This window comes from Netta rufina, assembly GCF_964035555.1.
Source record: "Netta rufina genome assembly, chromosome: 18".
NCBI lineage: Eukaryota > Metazoa > Chordata > Aves > Anseriformes > Anatidae > Netta > Netta rufina.
Genome location: NC_140142.1, coordinates 2680049 through 2703566, shown reverse-complemented (window position 1 = coordinate 2703566; position 23518 = coordinate 2680049). Strand labels below are relative to the sequence as shown.

Sequence of the window (23518 nt, the reverse complement as noted above, 5' to 3'; positions counted from 1 at the left end):
CTCAGCCAGCACCAGCTGGAGCTCGGGTAAGAGAGCTACAGAAAGGTTCTTCTGAAAAGAGAGATGCTCAGGCTGGAGGGTGCTCTAAGACTTGCAATAAGTCTCCCTCAGAGAAGTGTGAACTAACATTGTTCTGCCTTCTCTTCAACAGACAACTGTGTTCAATGTCAGCAAATGCCCAACCGCAGCTCTGTGAGCGAGTTCCTCCTGCTGGCATTCACAGACACGCGCGAGCTGCAGCTCCTGCACTTCGCGCTCTTCCTGGGCATCTACCTGGCTGCCCTCCTGGGCAACGGCCTCATCCTCAGCGCCGTAGCCTACGACCACCGCCTCCACACCCCCATGTACTTCTTCCTCCTCAACCTCGCCCTCCTGGACCTGGGCTGCATCTCCACCACTCTGCCCAAAGCCATGGCCAATGCCCTCTGGGACACCAGGGCCATCTCCTATCAAGGCTGTGCTGCTCAGGTCTTTTTCTTTCTCTTCTTTATATCAGCAGAATATTTTCTTCTCACTGCCATGGCCTACGATCGCTACGTTGCCATCTGTAAGCCCCTGCACTACGGGAGCCTCCTGGGCAGCAGAGCTTGTGCCCAGATGGCAGCAGCTGCCTGGGGCAGTGGCTTTCTTGATGCTGTCCTGCACACGGCCACTACTTTTTCCCTGCCCCTCTGCCAAGGCAATGCTGTGGACCAGTTCTTCTGTGAAATCCCCCACATCCTCAAGCTCTCCTGTTCAGGTTCAGACTACCTAAAGGAAGTTAGACTTCTGGTGGTTAGTGCATGTTTAGCATTAGTTTGTTTTGTTTTCATTGTGCTGTCCTATGTGCAGATCTTCAGGACAGTGCTGAGGATGCCTTTTGAGCAGGGCTGGCACAAAGCCTTTTCCACGTGCCTCCCTCACCTGGCCGTGGTCTCCCTCTTTGTCAGTACTGCCATACTTGCCTACTTGAAGCCCCCCTCTATCTCCTCCCCATCCTTGGACCTGATGGTGTCATTCCTGTACTCAGTGGTACCTCCAGCAGTGAACCCCCTCATCTACAGCATGAGGAACCAGGAGCTGAAAGCCACACTGAAGAAACTGATTCTAGTGGTAATATTTACGTAGCAATAAATTGGCTATCTCACTTTTCTAATTTACCTCAAGTTAGTATCAGGCAATTTGTGACCTCTAGGTTTAGCATTTCTCCTTGTTTCAGCTCGGATAGTGTTAATTTTCCTCCTAGTTGCTGGTAGGGTGCTATGCTTTGGATTAGGATGAGAAGAGTGCTGATGATATGCTGATGTTTTACTTGTTGCAGAACAGCGCTTACACCAAGCCAAGGACGTTTCAGCTTCTCACCCTATCATGCCAATGGGCAGGCTGGGGGTGCAGCGGGAGCTGGGAGGGGACAGACCCAGAACAGCTGACCCAAACTAGCCAAAGGGGTATTCCATACCATCTGACGTCATGCTAAACAATATATAGGGGTGGCTAGCAGGGGTGGGAGGGCTGGACTGCTCGGGGTTAGGCTGGGCATTGGTCAGCGGGTGGTGAGCAATTGCATTGTGCATCACTTGTTTGTACATATTATTATTAGTAGTACTATCATCATCATTATTATATATTATTATATATTATTGTGAGGAATGTTTTAACAATTCGTGTCCATAAAGAACAATTCTGTTTGAATCCTGTCTGCCTCTGGGACCTGCACTGGCAATTTAATTCTTGAACCACAGATGCAGTGTGTCCCAGTCTCCCCCTCATTCTAGTCAATTTATCACGTCTTCAGAAAATACTCCTTAAATTTATGAACCTGTTTGCTTTTGTTATTTTGGACTTCTATTTCTAACAATTACAGCCTTTTTTTTTCCTGTCTTCTTCGAGATTAACTTAACACTGCTATAGATGTGACTGTGAATGGCTGGGGAAGAATGTTTTAATTACTCGTGAAGTGTCAATAAGAAAGCTGTTTGTGTTTGATGTCTGGGAGTTTCAGAACAACTGATAACAACTAGTGACTGTTATGGGATACTATGCGGATCTTTGGTATCTGGTTAGGGGGGCCGAGAGATTAAGAGGAAAGAAAAAGAAGCTGAAGGACGGCTGGGAGACAAGACCTGCAGGAGATGTTCTATAAACTTGGTATGGTGCCAAGTGAGTACAAAGGGGAGAGGAAGACTACGAGCCTTCAGCATGAAAGACCCCTAGAGACCCCCAGAGGAGACTGATGCGCATGCTCCAGTAGGAGGGACTGACCCCGGAAGCTAATTTTAATAATCTATTTTTTTTAGAAGTAGTAATGAATATGTATTAGTCTAGGAGCATAAAAATCAGCTGCTTGATGTAACTGGTGTGCGTCCTGGTGGAGCGGAGACTCCCGGTGCACCCAGCGCTGTTTGCTTACCTCTGTTCCTTTATATTATTTTAATAAATCCTATTTTTTTATTTAATCCTAATTTGAATCCTGAGCCATTTATAACATTATTATTATTATTATTATTATTATTATTGTTGTTGTTGTTGTTGTTGTTGTTGTTGTTATTATTATTTTCCTGTCTTATTAAACTGTCTTTATCTCAACTCACGGGCTTCACTTTCCCTTTTCTCTCAACCATCCCAGAGAGGGAGGGGGGAGGGTGAGCAAACGGCTGTGTGGTGTTTAGCTGCCGGCCGGGTTAAACCACAGCAGTCTTCTTGGGGCCTAACTTGGGGCCTGAAAGGTTGAGATAATGGCAGATCTGACCAGACTGTGTTAAACTAAAATTGGTATAAGTATTAGCCCTGCTTAATAGTCACTTGTCATAATGCTGATTGCTTTAATCTCAAGTCTTCTGCGCCTGTTTTCCAAATTGAGTATTATAGCACACTATTTTCCATATGTTCTCTCTGTCATGTTGTTTATCCTCTCCGGGCCCTGGTTTCAGATCATTATGGTACTGTGTGTTGTATCAGTGGCTTATGAGACGATGAGATATCTGGCCATGACTCTAACTTGGTATTTGTACTCAGTAACATCGTCAACTCTGTACTTTGGAAACTGTATCTTGGAAACTATTAGCAATTATACCTATTGTTTTTTTTCCATTAGGGAGTCAATCTGTGGAGGGGAAAGGGGAAGATATTTTTTCTTACTTGATCACTCTCCCTTCCTCCTTCACCACCCTCTTATCCTCTGAGCTTCTCACAATAGCTCTCCAAGATATTGAATATCCTTGGCATACTCAGACCAGCATGGTCTTGTTGTTCTGCCTCCTGAATGCACTTCAGGTTCTGCTTAAAGTTAAACAACTACTTATGAAGCTCATCCGGAGATCTGCCCGGAGACAGTATAGTTGTGGGTGGCAGGGAGTATGGGAGGATATGGGCAGGCATCTAGAGCAGTTGGCACCCCCAGTGTTTTGGAAATTCTCCCCTGAACAACTGCAAAATCCTCAAAAACTTGCAGAATGCTTGAAAAAAAGGTGTCATGACTCTGGCAGTTCCAAAGTAACACAAATCATTGTAAGATGCCGGGGCCTGGCTCATGCCTATCGAGCTGCCACGGATACTGCTATCAACTTAGTGACAGACCCTGCGGCCACTCCAAGTCCTGTGACAGATTCAATGGCCACTGTGACCCCTATGGTGGACACTGCAGCGGCTCCAGTCCCAGCTCCTGCAGCCGCTCCAGCTCCTGTGACTGTGTCAGAGAAATGAACTCTAGCAGTGCAAGTTGACCCTGCAGAGGGTATTCCAACCCCTGTGGCAGACCCTGTAACGGGGTCAGAGAAGCGAGCTGTAGCAGTGCAAGCTGCCCCTGTAGAGAAGGTGAAAAAATCGTGTATAGATTCAGGTCGTTTAGAACGCAGAGAGTCTTCTGACAAATCTAGGTATAGAGATGACGATGATGCTGGGCCATCAGGGATTCAGGAGGAGGAAGATGAGGATGCCGAAAAATCAACAGTAACTACCCGAAGCCTAAACGAGCGTGAGTTACGAGATGTGCGAAAAGATTTTGGTCGCTGTATAGGTGAGCAGCTTGTCACCTGGCTGCTCCGATGCTGGGACTCTGGAGCCAATTGTGTGGAATTAGACGGCAGGGAAGCCAAGCGACTGGGATCCCTTGCTAGAGACGCAGGCATTGACAAAGCAATTGCAGATGGAGCACAATCTCACAGCCTCTGGAGGCGTCTCCTCTCAGCTGTGAGGGAAAGGTATCCCTTCAAGGAAGAACTTTTATGTCTACCAGGCAAGTGGACCACTATGGAGAAGGGAATCCAGTACCTGAGGGAATTAGCCGTACGGGAAGTGATTTATGAGGATCCAGACCTCAGACAAACATCCAAAGATCCAGATGAAGTCAGGTGTACACGACCCATGTGGCGGAAGTTTGTACGGAGTGCACCATCATCATATGCCAGCTCATTGGCAATAATGGCCTGGAAAGAGGATGAGGAACCCACAGTGGATGAAGTGGCTAAACAACTCCGGCAGTACGAAGAAAGTCTCTCCTCTTCCTTACAGGCCTGCGTCTCAGCTGTGGAGAAACTTTCTGAAGAGTTCCACTAACTTAAAGAGAATCTATCTTCATCCCCACCTGAACCAACCAGTGTCCACCGACCAAAAGAGAACACTTGGGAGAAACTTTCTGAAAAGTTTCACCAACTTGAAGAGAGATTATTCTCCTCCGCACCTGTACAGAGCAGTGTCTCAGCTATCAGGGGTAGTCGTTCATCCACACAAGGAAGACGATATGGTGGGTACTCACCCCGTGCCACCCTGTGGTTTTACCTACGAGACCATGGAGAGGACATGAGAAAATGGGATGGAAAATTTACCGCGATCCTAGAGGCACGGGTACGTGAGTTGCAAAAGAAAACAATCATGAAAAAGGGATTCCCTGAAAAGTTTGCTGCTCCAACTTCCAGCAGGCAGTCCTTCAAACACAGAAACGAAGAAGATTCTGACCAGGATTAGGGGAACCCTGCTTCCAGCCCTTCCCTGGACCTGGCGCTGGCAGTTCTGTACTCGGTGGTGCCTCCAGCAGCAAACCCCCTCATCTACAGCTTGAGGAACCAGGACCTCAAGGATGTAATGTGGAAACTGATGACTGAGTGTATTTCATAAGCCATAAGCTGACTGCATTTTTCTGAAAATCGCTCATAATGTTACTCATGATAGGCGAAGCCTGCTTTATATTCTTCCTTTGTGGTATTTTTTCCCCAGTTTTATTAGAATTGTGCTTCACCATTAAACCTCATTATTCATTGTGCCTGTGTATTTAAACCAATTTAACCCAATTATAATGACTCTAACTTGCTGAGGTGATCGGCTCCGGGGCAGACACCTTCTGCATAGGAGCGGGGGCCTGCAGGGTGCAGGGGTTTCCCTTCAGGAGCACCCCCCTCTGTAGTACGAAGGCAGCCCCTAGGGAGCCAATTGGGAGACCCTGGGGAGCTCGAGCAACCATGAATGCTGTGCACAGAGCAGGCAAACAAGGCATTAGGTGCCAGTCAGGGCATGTTGTGGCAGTCTGTGTGGCAGTTCATGCAAGCAGGGTGCTGCAGCGAGCTCCTGTGACAGACCGCTCATGGCAAACAGCAGAAGGCCATCTCCACGCTTTCCAGAAAGGAGGTGGAGACCCAAACTGAGCTTCCAAAAAAGTACTCAGCTGTCCAGGTGTCAGGCTGCAGGGAGTGCCAAAGCTTCACACTGCCATTGGGCAGCTGCAGAGACAGCAATTGAGTGAGATACGAGCAGGTGGAAGACCTGCTCTGCATAGTAGCTGAGCTATGAAAAGAGGTTGTAAAACTTATGAACATCTAGGATTCAGAGAGGGAGATAGACTGTTGATGCCCATCTCTGGCCTCTGTGAAACAAGAACAGGCACCAGGAATTCCCCAACACAAAGGGAATGCAGTATCCATCCCTCAACAGACACAAGGCAGAAGGATATGAATGAATGGAAACAAGTCCAGGCTCGAGGTGGCGGGCAAAACCCGCCTTCACCCATATGACACTATCAGGTAGACCTGAGCAACAGGTATAAGGCCTTGGAGGCTGAAAGGCAGTCGATGGATGGAAAAGGCTACAATCCCTCTCCATCAGAGATATTTCCAGGGTTGGAAAACCAACCCCCTGTATAGTGACCACAGGCAGCAGGAAGAAAAGGTGAGTTTTAGTTGTGGGTGATTTATCAATCAGAGGAACAGAGGGTCCAATATGTAGAAGGGACCCTCCTCTAAGGGAAGTCTGCTGCCTTCCTGGGGCCTGGGTTAAGGACATCACAAGGAGGCTTCCCAGCTTGGTTCAACCCTCACACTATTACCGATTGCTCGTCCTACATCTGGGAGGAGAAGGAGTGGCAACGCATAGCCTGTGAGCAATCAAAAGGGACTTCAAGGATTTGGGATCAGGAACTCGGGTGTGCACGTCATCTTATCCTTAACTCTCCCTTATACTTTCTTGCCCTTTTTGTACCAGTTTTCAAAAAGGGCAAGAAAAAAGACCTTAGCAACTACAGGCCTTTCAGTCTCATGTCAGTGACTGGTAAAATTATGGAGAAGATTATCCTTGAAGTTATTGAAGTGCACCTGGAGGGCAATGCAGTCATTGATCCCAGCCAACATGGGTTCGTGAAGGGTAGGTCCTGTTTGACAAATTTGATTTCCTTTTATGATAAGATCACCCATCTAGTCAATCAAGGGAAACCAGCTGATGTGATCTTTTTGGACTTCAGCAAGTTTTTTGACATGGATTCCCATAGGATCCTGCTGGACAAAATGTCCAGCATACAACTAAACAAAACCATCATACAATGGGTGAGCAATTGGCTGATGGGCAGGGCACAAAGGGGTGTGGTAAATGCCGGTAATGGCAGACGGTCACCAGTGCAGTCCCCCAAGGCTCTATTTTAGGGCCAGTCCTCTTCAATGTTTTCATAAACGATTTGGATATAGGACTAGAAGGCGTTTTGAGCAAATTTGCTGATGACACCAAACTTGGAGGAGTTGTGGACTCTGTTGAGGGTGGAAAGGTCTTACAGAGAGATCTGGACAGATTGGAGAGTTGGGCGATCACCAACCACAAGAAGTTTAATAAGAGCAGCTGCCAGGTCCTGCACCTGAGATGGGGCAACCCTGGCTATACGTACAGACTGGGCGACAAGACACTGGAGAGCAGCCCCACAGAGAGGGATCTGGGGGTTGTGGTTGACAGCAAGTTGAATATGAGCCAGCAGTGTGCCCTGGCAGCCAGGAGGACCAACCGTATCCTGGGGTGCATCAAGCACAGCATCGCTAGTCAGTCAAGGGAAATGCTTGTCCCGCTCTACTCTGCACTAGTGCAGTCTCGCCTCCAGTACTGTGTGCAGTTCTGGGCACCACAGTACAAGACGGACATTAAACTGTTGGAGAGTGCCCAGAGGAGGGTGACGAAGATGGTTAGAATTAAATTTGGCAAGAGACATCAAGGACAAAAAGAAGGGCTTTTTCAAATACATCAGCAGCAATAGGAAGACAGAAAAATGTGTGTGTACTGCTGCTAAATGAGGCAGGTGCCTTGGTGATGGTGGACACAGAGAAGGCGGAATTACTGAATGTCTTCTTTGCCTCAGTCTTCACTGTTAAGGCTAACCCCCATGCACTACCGAGCCTGGAAGCAAGAGAGAAAACCTGGAGGGAGGAAGAGTTTTGAAGAGGAATGGGTTAGAAGTTTTTTAGGCAATCTATGGGCCCTGATGGGATGCACCTTAAGGTGCTGAGAGAGCTGGCAGATGTGATTGCTGGGTTGCTTTCCATCATCTAACAGTGGTCATGGTCATCCGGAGAGGTCCTGGATGACTGAAGACTTGTTAATGTGATGTCCATTTATAGGAAGTGTTGTAAGGAGGAACTGTGGAATTACAGCCTCGGTGCCATTAAAGGTGATGGAACAGGTCATCTTGAATGCAATCGTAGCATCTGCAGGACAACATGGGGATCAAGCCCAGTCAGCATGGGTTCATGAAAGTCAAGTCCTGCCTGACCAACCTCATCTCCTTCTATGACTGGGTGACCCTCCTGGTGGCTGAGGGAAAGGCTATTAACATAGTCTACCTAGACTTCAGCAAGGCCTTTGACATGGTCTCCCACAGGATTCTCCTGGAGAAGCTGGAGGCCCATGGCTTGGACAGGTACATGTTTTTCTGGGTTAAAACCTGGCTGGATGGCCAGGCCCAGAGAGCAGTAGTGAACGGACTGAAGTCCAGCTGGCGACCAGTCATCAGTGGTGTTCCCCAGAGATCGGTGTTGGGGCGCATCCACTTTAATATCTTTATTGATGACTTGGACTAGGGAATTGAGTGCACCCTCAGTAAGTTTGCAGATGACACCAAGCTGGGGGAAAATGTTGATCCGACAGAGGGGAGGAAGGTCCTGCAGAATGACCTGGACAGGTTGGATCGATGGGCAGAGGAACAAGGGGTTGAGGTTCAACATGGCTAATTGCTGGGTCCTGCAATTCGGCTACAACAACCCCATGCAGCACTACAGTCTGCGCAGAGGGAAGGGATCTAGGAATGTTGGTCAGCACTTACCTGAACATGAGCCAGAAGTGTGCCCAGGTGGCCAAGAAGGCCAATGGCATTCTGGCTATTTTCAGCAGCAGTGTAACCAGAAGGAGCAGGTGAAGGCTTGTCCCCCTGTACTCTGCTTCGGTGAGGCCACCCCTCAAGTACTGAGTACCTCTTGCTCTGGCATGGGCAGAGGGGCTGGTCCAGAGGGGCACAGGCGCTCTGTGCTAGGGCTCTGTTGGACCTGGCAGCAGGGGTGCCGGCATCTCACAGACCTCCATTTCCTGGTGCCATGGCTGACCCTGGACCTGGGGCTGCTGGGGAGGCTGAGGAGCTTTTGTCCCAGCAGCTGCAGTGCCTTGTGAGGGGCTGGGGCTGCGGTGGCCATGCCCCGAGCTCTGCAACAGCCTGTGGCAAGGCAACCGTGAGTGTGGTTGCCACAAGCCCTGCCTGCCCTCCTCCTGCCACGCTCCGTCAGGCGGGTGCAGCAGAGGGGACCTCCAGCCAGCTCCTGGCTGGGCTCTGCCACTCACCTCTCCAGTGCCATCCCTGCTGCCTTGGGGTGCTCTGTGAGGCTCTGGGTGACCTCACAAGGCCTTCTGGACAGCACATCTCCTGGGGGACAGCCAGGCCACGCAACGGCAGGGACCTCACCACCACCCTTCCAGCCCCCTCCCCTCCCCTCAGCTGTGGCCTTGTCTCTGCTGGCAGGAGCGGCCTGAGGAGGCGCTTCCTGGCCTCCCCTTGCCTCCTGCCAGCTGCTGCCCACTTAGGCTCCTGGCACAAACATGGCCGTGCACCAAAACCACTGCTCGTGCTGCCTTTGCTGCCTTGCCCTGTCCTCTCCCTTGGCTCCTTGTGTCTTCCACAGCCAAAGGAATCCCTTTGCTGTCACCACCCTGTCCCCTGCTCTGCAGGACAGCAGAGACAGGGCAGAACATGGTACACAGGAGCCTCAGAGCTTCAAGGAAGCAAATCCCAGAGCCGCATTCAGGTCTTGCACTTTGAACTAGACAGTGTCTGAAGGTGCCTTCCAACTGGACTGTTCCGTGCTGTTCAGGCAGATGCCCCGTGGTTGTTTCTCTCAGCATGAAGGGACCTCGGGACACTCTCTGCCCCATTGGCTTTCATGACACCCCTAGGGATAGCTGATGGCCTTTGTGCTCATTCGTGTTCCCTTGCATACCATGTGCCCGCTGGCAGCAGCAGCAGCAAATGTTTCCTGTTCCCGTGTCTCCCCTGTACATGGACAGGCCCTGCTCTTCTCCTGAGCCACCCCATCTCCCAGGGAGCCTCTCCCAGGTGATCCCGTCTGTGCTGGCTTGGCCAGCCACTGCTGCAGCCCCTGGCCATGCTCCCCACAGCCCCAGCTGGCGGTGCTGCTCTGCAGAGCCAGGGGGCTGTGGTGCCTGGGGCACGGGGGCACTATGCAGGGCCGTGCTGGGCAGGCTGGGGGGCAGAGCCAGTTGGTGGGGGCCCTGCCACTGACCGCCTCCCACATCTGTGGCCATGGGGTGCTCAGAGGTGCCCAGCCTGGCCGAGTGAGGAGCCACTTTGGACTCTCTTCCTTGGGCATGTTCGGATCTGAAAGCAGCTCTGAACGCAGAAGTGAGCCTTCAGGCACAGCCCTTTTAGGAGAGAGATGATTCTCTGTAGGCCAGGTGTGTCACTGCCGTGCCCACTGCCTGTCCATTCCTGCAGTCCCAGCACAGCCCCACAGCAGCACTGGAACCAAGCCACGGGAGCAGCAAAAAAAAAAAAAAAAAAAAAAAAAAAAAAAAGCTTTAATTGCATAAAAGGCACAATAAAATGCAGAATTATATTTCTTTTTGGACAACTTTTGTAATAAAACTGGGGGGAAAATAATCAGCACAAGAACATAAGACAGGCTTTGTTTATTACGCATACCTTTAAGAGTGATTTGCAGAACAGGGCAGGCAGCTTATTGCTTATGAAATACAGTTGGTCTTGAGTTTCCACACAGCATTCTTAAGTTCCTGATTCCTCATGCTGTAGATGAGGGGGTTCACTGCTGGAGGCACCAGTAAGTACAGAACTGTCACTACAAGGTCCAGGGTATGGAATGAGATGTAGGGGGACTTCAGATGGGAAAACATGGCTGTGCTGAAATTCAGAGAGACCACAGTCAAGTGAGGGATGCATGTGGAGAAGGCTTTGTGTCGTCCCTGCTGTGAGGGCATCCTCAGCACAACCCTGAAGATCTGCACATAGGACAGAATAATCAAAACAAAACACCAACTCAGTAACAAAAAACTAGCCATAGTAATTCGAATTTCCCATAGGTAAGATTCTGAGCAGGAGAGCCTGATGATCTGGGGGATCTGACAGAAAAATTGGTCCAGGGCATTGCCATGGCTGAGAGGTAAAGAAAATACATTGGCAGTGTGCAGTACAGCATTGAGAAAGCCACTGCCCCAAGCAGCTGCTGCCATGGTGGCACAGGCTCTGCTGCCCAGGAGGCTCCCGTAGTGCAGGGGCTTGCAGATGGCAACGTAGCGGTCATAGGCCATAATAGTGAGAAGGGAAAATTCTGCTGAAAACAAAAAGACTAACAGAAAGACCTGTGCAGCACATCCTGCATAGGAAATGGTCCTCATGTTCCAGAGGAAATTTGCCATGGCTTTGGGGAGAGTGGTGGAGATGAGGCCAAGGTCGAGGAGGGCGAGGTTGAGGAGGAAGAAGTACATGGGGGTGTGGAGGCGGTGGTCGCAGGCTATGGCTGTGATGATGAGGCTGTTGCCCAGGAGGGCAGCCAGGTAGATGCCCAGGAAGAGCCCGAAAGTCAGGAGCTGCAGCTCGCGTGTGTCTGTGAATGCCAGCAGGAGGAACTCAGTGATGGAGCTGCCATTACACATTTATCGCCTCTGAGCAAGGGAGCCTGTCCAAAAGAAAAAAAAATGACAGTGTAAAATTTAATTACTTCTCTGACCAAAACCCACTGCAAGTCTCATAGAACACCTTAGCACACAATAATCTGTGCTGTTTTCTTTTCAGGAAGAGCTTTCTGCAGCTCCTTAGCTTATGTCTGGTTGTTGCTCTGAGGGTGCCACAACAAGTGTGGGGCTCTTCTGTGCGCTCTTAGGCAGTCAGTCCTGGTCTGCAGCAACACTTAGAAGGGAACCTGGAGTGATCTGAGAAGTCTGCTGGCAAGGGACATCTCCCCGTTTGCAGGTCATGAGAAGGTCAAATAATTCCCTAAGAAAAAACAAAGGTAATGTTGGTTCTGTCTGTACACTGAGGTGTGTGAGGTGCCTTATATCTACAGAAATGATCAAGAAGCCTTAGTCTTTAGTACTACTACTCCATTACTATCCCTCTGAATCACCACACAGGTGGGAAAATGAAAGCAGAGAAAAGTGCACTGCCTTCAGGTAGGTCTTGCCTTGCAGTTTTGCTGTGCAGTGCCCTGGGGAGGTGTGGGGCTGTGAGCAGCCTGCCCCAGGCAGCAGGCTCTGGGCAGCAGCAGGACCCTGGCCTGCCGTGCCCTGCCATGCCGGGGGAGCTCCTTCCACCCACAGCTTCTCCCCGCAGCCCCTGGGCAGCTCCCCGGGAAGGCTGAGTGCTGAGCCTGGCAGGCGGCAGAGGCCCTGCCCCGGCACACAGCCCCTGGGGCACAGCAGGGACCCTGCTCTGCACCACAGCCCTGGGCACCCCTGCCTGCATCCCCGGCTGCACTGCCTGCAGCCGGCCCCAAGAGAAGGGAGCCCTCGGGCCCTGCACGCTGACCCTGCAGCACACAAGCCCTGTGTGCCCTTCAACTCCAACACCGAGCGTCCTCCTGACAGCTCCCATCAGCTGAGGGCTGTGCTAGCTCCAGAAGAGCCTGGCAGGCTCTGCACCCAGAGACTTACTGTGGAGAGGTGGCTGGCAAGATTTCTCCCTCTGCCAGCTCTCCCCTGCCTTCCCCCCACCCAGGCTGCCCTGAACCTCTCTCCCCCTTCTCTCCTCTCCCCATGCCAGCTGCAGGCAGTGCCCCCAGCCCTGCAGTGCCTGGCAGAGGAGCTTGATCTGGGTGGCTGAAGCAGCTTCTCCAGTAGTCCAAGTCTGATGCAAATTCCAAAGCCTCTCACAGTGCTAATGGTCCCACTGAGGGACATTATTGTCTAGGCCTCCCCATGGACTTGTTAGAGCAGAAAAGTGCAGGCAGTGATGACGGGGAGACCAAGGCCCAGGAAAGGTGGCCCTGATGCTGAGGAAACCTTGATGTGTCCCATGAAGTCCAACAGTCGGGCCCTGACCCCAGCCTCTGGGAAGGGAGATCCTGTCCCTCCAGTGGGTTTAGGGCTCTTCCTGGGTAAGCCCAGTGTGGGGACTGTTTCAAGCATGTGTCAGGGACCTGGGAAAGTATCTGCCTGTTAGTTTGACTCCAGTGCCAGGGAAGCTCATGGAGCAGATTATCGTGACTGTCATCAGGCAGCACTTGCAGGGGAAGCAGGTGATCAGGCCCAGTCAGCATGGGTTTATGAAAGGCAGGTCCTGCTTGACGAACCTGATCTCCTTCTATGACAAAGTGACGCACTGGGTGGGCGAGGGAAATGCTGTGGATGTGGTCTACCTTGACTTCAGCAAGGCTTTGACACCGTTTCCCACAGCATTCTCCTTGAGAAACTGGCTGCTTGTGGCTTGGACTGGCGCACGCTTCGTTGGGTTAGAAACTGGCTGGATAGCCGGGCCCAAAGAGTCGTGGTGAATGGAGTCAAATCCAGTTGGAGGCCGGTCACTAGTGGCATTCCCCAGGGCTCGGTGCTGAGGCCAGTCCTCTTTAATATCTTTATCGATGATCTGGATGAGGGCATTGAGTGCACCCTCAGTAAGTTTGCAGATGACACCAAGTTAGGTGCGTGTGTCGATCTGCTTGAGGGTAGGAAAGCTCTGCAGGAGGATCTGGATGCACCAATGGGCTGAGGCCAACTATGAAGTTCAACAAGGCCAAGTGCCGGGTCCTCCACCTGGGGCACAATAACCCCAAGCAGAGCTACAGGCTGGGAGATGAGTGGTTGGAAAGTTGCCTGTCAGAGAAGGACCTGGGAGTGATGGTGGATAGTCGGCTGAACATGAGCCAGCAGTGTGCTCAGGTGGCCAAGAAGGCCAACAGCATCCTGGCTTGTATCAGAAGCAGTGTGGCCAGCAGAGCTAGGGAAGTGATTGTCCCCCTGTACTCGGCTCTGGTGAGGCCGCACCTCGAGTACTGTGTTCAGTTTTGGGCCCCTCGCTACAAGAAGGACATCGGGGTGCTCCAGCAAGTCCAGAGAAAACACAAAGCTGGTGAGGGATCTGGAGTCCTACGAGGAGCAGCTGAGGGAGCTGGGCTTTTTCAGCCTGGAGAAGAGGAGGCTCAGGGGTGACCTTATTGCTCTTCCTAAGTACATTAAAGGAGGCTGTAGTGAGGTGGGGTTTGGTCTATTCTCCCACGTGCCTGGTGACAGGACGAGGGGGAATGGGCTAAAGTTGTGCCAGGGGAGGTTTAGGTTGGATATTAGGAAGAACTTGTTTACTGAAAGGGTTATTAGGAATTGGAACAGGCTGCCCAGGGAAGTGGTGGAGTCACCATCCCTGGAGGTCTTTAAAAGATGTTTAGATGTAGTGCTTAGTGATATGGTTTAGTAGAGGACTTGTTAGTGTTAGGTCACAGGTTGGACTCAATGATCTTGAGGTCTCTTCCAACCTAGACAATTCTGTGATTCTGTGATTTGGTGAATCTCCACGTCTCACCACGATCTGTATCAATCAATCCCTGCATCTCACCATGATCTGTATCAATCTCTGCATCTCACCGCGATCTCTATCAAGCAATCTCCGTGTCTCACCACGATCTGTATCAATCAATCTCAGCGTCTCACCGCAATCTCTATATTCGTGTCTGTGCTCGGAGTCTCTCAGGTCTCTCAGTGTCTCTCAGGTCTCTCAGGTCTCTCTGCGTGTCTCAGCCTGTGCAGGTGCCATGTGTTGCAGGAAGAACGGTCGAAAACACAACAGACACTAGAATGGTCAGATCATGCTCTCTCTCTTTATTACCTGAATAGCCTGACTTTTATAGCATACTTAACAGGGGCGGATAGTGTCTCACACAAGATTATTGGTCAAAAGCACTCAGACAAAGAACTGCACGAAAACAACCCAACCTGCAAGAAAACAACCCCCTTGTGATTAGCAGTCATGTAGATGCTGTCCTTGAAGCGAGCTGCTGGGAACAACATTTTTCTAAATTCCTCAACTGGGCAATGTGGGAACACTGTCATGGGAACTTCTCATAGTCGTCCTGGTAGCTTGGTTTGCTCAGCTGCATCAAGCCATGGGATCTTTGCTGTTTCAAAAATCCCTCAACAAAAGATCTCTCAGCAACCTGTTCCAGTGCCTCATCTCCAAGTGAAGAATTTCTTCCTAACCTCTAATCTAAATCTCTTCTCATTTAGCTTAGAACCATTCCCCCTTCTTCTGTAATCTGATTGAGCAAAGAGTTGCTCTCCATCTTTTTTATAAGCTGCTTCAAGTACTGAAAGGCCACAAAGAGGTCACCCTGGAGCCTTCTTTTCTCCAGGCTGAACAGTCCCAGCTCTCTCAGCCTTTTTTTCATAGGAGAGGTGCTCCAGCCCCTTGATCATTTTTGTGGCTCTCTTCTGGACCAGTTTTAAAAGATCCACATCCTTCTCGTGTTGGGGTCTCCAGACCTGGACACAGGACTCCAAGTGAGGCCTCACAAGGGCAGAGCAGAGGGGGACAATCACCTGCCTCCACGTGCTGCCCACTCCTCTCTTGATGCAGCCCAGAATGCAGTTGGCCTCCTGGGCTACAAGCACACACTGCTGGCTCATGTCGAGCTTTTTGTCCAGCAGAACCCCCAAGTACCTCCCAGCAGGGATCCTCTCAATGAGTTCTTCTCCCAGCCTATCCTCCTGTCTGGGATTTCCCAAGCCCAGTGCAGAATCTTGTACTTGGACTTGTTGAACCTCCTTAGATTCACAGGGACCCAAATTTCAATCTTGTCCAGCACTCTTTGGTTGGCACCCCTTCCTCTGTTGCATCAACTACACCACTCAGCTTGGTGTCATCTGCACACTTGCTGAGGGTGCACTCGATCACACTATGTTATTGAAAAAGATATTAAACTGTACCAGTCCCAAGACAGACTCGTGACAGACGCTACTCATCACCAGCATCCACTTTGATATAGAGCCATTGACCACCACTCTCTGGATGTGACCTTCAGGCCAACTCCTTATCCACTCAGTGGTGCAGCCATCAAATGCGTATCTCTCCAATTTGGAGATCAGGATGTCATGCGGGATACTGTCAATGGTCTTACTGAAGTCCAAGTAGATGACATCGGTTGGTCTTCGCTTGTTGTCTGATGCAGTCACTCCATTTTAGAAAGCCACCAGATTGGTCAGGCAAGATTTGGCCTTTGGTGAAGCCATGCTGGGTGTCTGAGATCACTTCTTTTCCATGATCTTGCCAGGCACAGAGGTGAGGCTCAGCATTCGGTGGTTCCCTGGGTCTTCCTTTCTACCCTTTTTTAAAAATGGGAGTGATGTTTTCCTTTTTCAGGTCACCAGGGACTTCAGCCGACTGCCAGGACTCTTCCAATATGATGGAGAGAGTCTTGACAACTACATCAGCCAGTTCCCTCAGGACCCTGGGATGCAAGTCATCATGCCCCATAGACTTGTACTTGTTGAGTTCCATCAGGTGGTCTCAAACCTGCTTTTCACTTAGAGTGGGTGGGACTTTGCACCTCCAGCCTCCATCTATGGTTTAAGGGAAATGAAAGACTTAGGAAGCCTCACTGGCAGAGAAGACTGAGGCAAAGATGTTGTTGAGTCCCTCAGGCTTCTGCATGTCTGTCATTACCAGTTCACCTTTCTCATTCATCACAGGGGGTACACTGTCCTTGGCCTTTCTTTTATGAGCAATGTATCTAAAGAATCTCTTCCTGTTATTTTTGTGTCCCTTGCCAAGCTGAGTTCCATGTGAGACTTGGCTTTCCTTATCCCATCCCTGCACATCCAAAACTGAAACATGTGAGAGGGCCTGGGAAAAGTAACCCTGGATCCTTAGAAGCCATTTGGGAAACAAATCTTGTAGGTAGGAAGTGTGATTTTGTGGAGGTACAGAGCTGGTGGGCACATTGTGCAGAATGCTCCTAAAGACCGTTGTGTCCTTTTCCTTCCTGACTACAATGATACTTCCTTCCCATTAATGGAGGAGCCAATAGAGGTGAAAAAAGATACTCTGTGATCATGAATGTCATCAGAAAGCTGACCCCATTAAGATACGGGGAGGTTAGGAGAAGCATGGACAAGAGAGATGTGAAATTTTGGGGTGAGAAAATGAGAATGGCCATTAGAAAATAATGATTTCATAGAGGTAAGAAGGTGCATGTATTGTTGATGCTGTAGTAACACTGACTTAAAAGAACCATGTATGGCCCTTACCTTATTTAGGCAGTAATTTTAATCCTGAAACCTAAATGCTACTCCAACACTCTGACAGGAATCCCCTACTCTAATGCTTGAATTCAAAGGATCCCTTCAAGCAAAATTAAGCCCATAGCCCCTTTTTCTTTCCTTTATTCTCTTACTCACCCAAATGCCTTCCCTGGACACTAGTATTAAAATGCTCTACTGATCCTTAGATTTCTTGGCAGACCAAAATAAAACCCTAAACCACAGAACTTATCCATACCCTAACCACAGAAGAACACCAAACATTCCCAATAAAACTCTGTTTAATCTCTAACACAGAAAAGTGAGCCCGAGTCCCTAAGGGACTAGGGAGATGCAAGCTCTGCCTCAGGATCTTCTGCCCCAGCAGGAGGAATGTGACCATGACAGTGACTGTGAGGTCACTTCTGTCTCTGCACTTGATAGGGCAGCAGCAGGAACGTGTCACGGAAAGGGACTGTGAGGTCACTTGTGTCTGGATTTGGCAGGTCAGCATTGACTTCTCCCTGGGAGCTGCACTTTTGGGCTGACATCTGGCTGTGGCCCTGCTAGGCCAGCAGAAGGCACCTGCTTGGCATGCTGACTGGGGGATCCCCTCTGCCTCCAGAGCCAGGAGGACCCAGGCAGAAAGAAGGCCCCATATGGGTTGTCCTGTCCCTCGTGCTTGAGTCCATGAGTGGGCAGCAGGAGGCACAAGGCTTGGCACAAGGAGTCAAGGCCGTGCGGTGGGGGAGACAAGGCACCATACTCCACACGGGGAAGACACCACATGGGGGAGACAGTGCTCCAACCTCTGTCAGCAAAGGGGGACAGCACTCCCAGCTGCACCTTCTGCATGACCGCAGTGCTTCCTGCTGGGGGCCATGTCCCACAGTCAGCCCTGGGCTGTATGCCACCCCTGTGCTCTGAAAGGCTCGAGAAGTGGAAGGTCTGACTCCAGAAGGCAGCTGTACCTGAACCAGGGGAATTTCTCTCATGTGCAGTAATTCTTTCTCCTCCCAGCTACTGTTCTGTGGCCCCAGTGTCATAGACACCTTCTGTGGTTTTGCCCCATTGCTGGAGCTGTTCTGCAGTGCCACGGTGATACTCATGGTCTTTCCTTTCATAATCTACATTTGGGATCTTCCTTCCTTCTTTCCTTCCTTCCTTCCTTTGGATCATCTTCCTCTTCTCTTTCCTGCAGTTTTCATGTGTGTGCATCCTCTGTTGACAAGCCCAAGGCCTTATCCACCTGCTCTTCTGTCCTCAAGAGTGTTACTGTTTTCTATGACACCGTTGTCACTGTCTGTGTAAAGCCCATAAAGGCTGTAGTCAGAGGTTTTAACCAAGCCCTTTCTCATACCTTCATCATCCCCCTGTCAGTCCTAGGGTTGCTTATAGGTAGCATGGGAAGGGTGAGAGATGTGCTGGTGGAGCTGCAGACGTCATCATAAGACTTATCTCAAAGACCTTGGAAAGGACAGATTGATCAAAGAGGTTCCTCGGGACGTGGAAAAGGCAGATGTCGAAAGCATCTTGTACTTCAAGGCTGAGCAGAAGGATGATTAAGCCTAATCATGAATTAGAATGCCAGCGTTAACCCTAGCCCTCACCCAAGAACTAAACAAAACTCTGACCCACAAGGCTTGCCCTTTTCCTACACCTTGAGCAGGCATCTTGAGCAGAATTGCTCCCTCAAAGCCCTTCCATTACATTAGCTGTAGAAGTTAACCTCTAATCCCTAAATGTTAAATTGACCACCTAACCCTCCACCACACGCACAGCACATCTCATCTTCAAACCCACTCCTATCCCTAACTTCAGCTGTTTGTCCCCTTGGGGCAGGGCAGGGATTGTGATGTCCTTGAGCAAAGAATCACTCTCCATCTTTTTTATAAGCCCCCTTTAAGTACTGAAAGGCTGTGATGAGGTCACCCTGAAGCCTTCTTTCCTCCAGGCTGAACAGCCACAGTGCTCTCAGCCTTTCTTCATAGGAGAGGTTCTCCAGCCACTTGATCATCTTCTTTGCCCCCCAGCCTCCATCTATGGGTTCAGGGAAATGAAAAACTTGGGAAGCCTCACTGGCAGGGAAGACTGAGGCAAAGATGTTGTTGAGGCCCTCAGGCTTCTCCATGTCTGTCATTACCAGTTTACCCTTCTCATCCCTCAGAGCGGGTACACTCTCCTTGGCCTTTCTTTTCTGAGCTATGCATCTATAGAATCTCTTCCTGTTATTCTTTGCATCCCTTGCTAAGCTCAGGTCTATCCACACATTGCTTTCCTTATCCCATCTCTACACATCCAAAACTGAAGCATTCATAAGGGCCTGGAAAAAGAACTCGAGATCCATGGAAGCTATTCTGGAAACAAAACTAGTAGGTAGGATGCGCAATTTTGTAGAGAGGCAGAGCTGATGGGCATACTGGGCAGGATGCTCCTTTAGGCCCTTTTCCCTCCTGACTACAATGCCACTTCTCTCTGAAGAACAGAGTAGCCCACAGAGGTGAGACATATACTGCCTATGTCATGGATGTCATCGGAAAGCTGATCCCAGTAAGATATGGGGAGGTCAGGAGCAACCTGGACACGAGAGATGTGAGATTTTCAGGTGGCAAGAGGAGCATGGCCAGCAGAAATTAATGATTTCGTAGAGGTAAGAGGCATCATGAAATGCAGGTTGTGCAGCAACACTGACTTGTACAGTCATGTATGGCCCTTACACTATTTTAACCAGTAGTCTTAATCCTTAAATCTAAATGCTCCTCCAACACTCTGACAGGAATCCATTTCTCTAAAGCTTGAACACAAGGTATTCCTTGAAGCAAAACTCACCCCATACCCCCTTTCTATTACTTTTACTCTCTTACTCACCCTAAACCCTACCCTTAATAATAGTATTAAAATACTCTATTTAACCCTAGGCTTCTAGGCAGACCTAAAAATGACCTAAACTACATAGCCTGCCCATACCCTAAACACAGAAGAACACCAAACCTTCCCAATAAACATTTGTTTACTCTCTAACCCAGAAAGTTGAGCCTTATTCCCTTGGGAACTAGAAAGCAGTCAGCTACACCTGAGGATCTCATGGTCCAGCAGAAGGAATGTGACTGTGGCAGGGACTGTGAGGTCACTTCTGTCTCTGCACTTGATAGGGCAGCAGCAGGAACGTGTCATGGAAAGGGACTGTGAGGTCACTTGTGTCTGGAGGTGGCAGGTCAGCCTTGACTTCTCCCTGGGAGCTGCACTTTTGGGCTGACATCTGGCAGTGGCCCTGCTAGGCCAGCAGAAGGCACCTGCTTGGCATGCTGACTAGGGGATCCCCTCTGCCTCCAGAGCCAGGACGACCCAGACTGAAAGGAGACCCCAAGATGGGTTGTCCTGTCCCTTCTGCTTGAGTCCATGACTGGGCAGCAGGAGGCACAAGGCTTGGCTGTGTCTAGCCAAGAACCTGCAAGGCCAGCAGCAGGCCCCTGGTTTGGAAGCTGCTGCTGAGGTGACTTGTGTCTGGTAGGCTGAGAGGCCGCAAGGAGCCTGCTGGGTTGGGATGCCTACTTCAGGAGTGGTTTCCACCCTGATGGAGCCTGCTTTGGTAGTAGGAAAGAGCAGGAGGAAAAAAAAAAAAAAAAAAAGAAAAAGACACAAACCACCCTAAAAGGTGGGCTCTGGCCATGAGGAGGAAGAAATGACCAGGGGAACAACTGGTCTTGCTGCTACAGACTGAGGCAAAGAAGGCATTAATTACCTCAGCCTTTACCTCATCTCTTGGCACCAAGTTTCCACCCACATCCAATAATTTATGATGATTCTTAATCCTCTTTTATTTAAAGTATTTATATAAGCAGTGTTTATTGTCTTTGACAGGAATGGATTGATTAAGCTCCAGCTGGGCTTTGGCCTTTCTAACGTTGTTCTGCACAACCCCATAATATTTAGGACACAACTCCCGAGAAACTGACAGCATGCATGAGAATGAAGAACAGAAAAAGTAGAATCTGGCAGCCTTCCACTCATTACCTTTCTGTGACTGTGTTGCAGTTCCATTCAACTGGTTACTCCTGTATTATCCAAATGTTGATTTAGTGGAGGACTTGTTAGTGTTAGGTCAGAGGTTGGACTCGATCATCTTGAGGTCTCTTCCAAACTAGACAATTCTGTGTGATTCTGTGTGTGATTCTGTGTCCCCTGTACCTCCCAATGCTGCTGTCTTGTCAGAGACAGCACAATCACATGAAGGCTGAACTTTCTTGTCTGCCTGCAGACATGAACAGCTGACAGAACGGAGCATCAGTGTGGTGGGAGCTTGAGAAACTACAGGATTTTGTCTAAAGAAACCTCTAGACATTTACAAGGAGAAGAGCCCAGTCCTGAACGAGAGGGAGAGTAACGCTACACATCAGAGCAGACTGGGACACTGCTGAGTACACAGGACAAGGAGGGCCTGGGCACTATGAGGGATGCCATACAAGCAGTGGTGCCTGCTCAGCAGGAACCAGGCCAACTTCACACAGAGCTGCCTTACGAGGAGCATGGCCACCAAAAAGATCTGAGTTATCAGACTTAGCTCAGATCCGGTATGACACCACAAGGACAAGTGTCTACAACTAAGCAGTAAAGAGGTACAGGTCTGGGATTCTCTAGGCCATCCTGGTTTAGAGACGAGCAAGGGCTTTGACAAGGTTCCAAGTCCCAGCAGGACCCAGGTCTTTGTGCCCATGGCTATGGCTGTTGTCTCTGCCACTGGCACTGATTAGGAGACAGCTGATCGTTAAAGCACCAGGGCCTCATTGCCTCCTCATCCCCTCCCATGAACCAGGCAGGGGTCGTACCTTTCTCCTACACTTGGCCATGCACATCCCCATCTCCTGCGATCACCGCCTCCACACCCCCATGTACTTCTTCCTCCTCAACCTCGCCCTCCTCGACCTGGGTTGCATCTCCACCACTCTGCCCAAAGCCATGGCCAATGCCTTCTGGGACACCAGGGCCATCTCCTGTCAAGGATGTGCTGCACAGGTCTTCTTTTTCGTCTTCTTGGTTGTAGCAGAGTTTTCCCTTCTCACCGTCATGGCCTATGACTGCTACGTTGCCATCTGCAAGCCCCTGCACTACGGGAGCCTCCTGGGCAGCAGAGCTTGTGCCCAGATGGCAGCAGCTGCCTGGGGCAGTGGTTTTCTCAATGCTGTCCTGCACACGGCCACTACGTTTTCCCTGCCCCTCTGCCAAGGCAATGTTCTGGACCAGTTCTTCTGTGAAATCCCCCACATCCTCAAGCTCTTCAGATTCCTATCTCAGGGAAACTGGCATCCTTGTGTTTAGTGTTTCTTTAGCATTTATTTGTTTTGTTTTCATTGTGCTGTCCTATTTTCAGACCTTCAGGGCAGTGCTGAGGATGCCCTCTGAACAGGGCCAGCACAAAGCCTTTTCCACGTGCCTCCCTCACCTGGCCATGGTCTTCCTCTTTCTCAGCACTTCCATGTTTGCCTACCTGAAGCCCGCTTCCATCTCTTCCCCATCTCTGGACTTGGTGGTGTCACTTTTGTACTCAGTGGTACCTCCAGCAGTGAACCCCCTCACTTCCAGCATGAGGAACCAGGAACTCAAGGTTGCAGTGAGGAAATTGTTTCTATATGTGCTTCTTAAGCATCAGTGTTGTTAACATTATTGTGAATTGTATCATACCATTTTTATACTTAGTATTATTATCATATTATAATAATAATAATAATCCTCTAAACGCTACCATTCTATTTGAGAAACTGAGATGAGAGATTTTCATATCATTTTTTGTTTTTGTTATTTTCATAATTTTTGATATTGCTTTAATTTATTTAGTAATTTTTTTACTTTGACTACATCTTCCATTTAACCTACTGAACTAGGCTTCCTTTGTAGGTACAGACAATAAAGAAGACAGAATAAATTCAGTGGTCTCAGTATCCCTCTCTTCCCACCCCCTCTGGAGCTGGGGGAGCAGCCCCAGCACGCAGGAGGGGCTCAGGACCAAGAGCCCAGCTGACACATGCAGGAGCAGCCCCGGTGGCCCTTGGGGCTGCCCCTCACTGCCCGCTGGGCTCTGCCTGTCTGCTGCCTTCGCGTCGGGGCTGCTGCTTCCCTGGAGCCATGGCCATGGCCAGCAGCAGGACATGGCCTTTTCACTGCTGCTCCCTTTGGCTTCCACATTGTTCTCTTGTGCTCTTGTATCTGTTAGTCTTGAGCTCTCATATGCCTCGATGACAGTCCTGTTTTCTCTGCAGGGCATCCTGATCCCTGCAGACAGCAGCAGGCACTGCACAGCCCTGGGTCACAGCCGCCTTCCTGCTAGCACCACAGCAACAAAAGGGGCTGCTGAAGGCAAACCCAGGAGCCTGGACACCAAGGGGCTGTTCTCTGCTCTTCTCTATTCTGGGGGTTCTTCATGGAGTGAAAGACACAGGCTGAAAGTCCCAGGGTGGTCCCTGAGGAACCAAGGGCAGCACTAAGAGCTTCCATTATGGCAGAACTTGCCTAAGGAGATGACAACTGATCTTAAATATATCTACATGGGACTGCACCCCCTGCA

At 49.9% G+C, this 23518-nt stretch overlaps 1 protein-coding gene across 1 annotated transcript; it reads left to right on the top strand.

Moving 5' to 3' along the window:
• Positions 1 to 174: 174 nt before the first annotated feature.
• Positions 175 to 1107, top strand: LOC311216157 (olfactory receptor 14J1-like; the record flags this gene model as incomplete). Its single annotated transcript, XM_084297702.1, has 1 exon — positions 175 to 1107. The coding sequence occupies one exon, from the start codon at positions 175 to 177 to the stop codon at positions 1105 to 1107; it is 933 nt and encodes a 310-aa protein (XP_084153828.1).
• Between the last annotated feature and the right edge of the window lie 22411 nt (positions 1108 to 23518).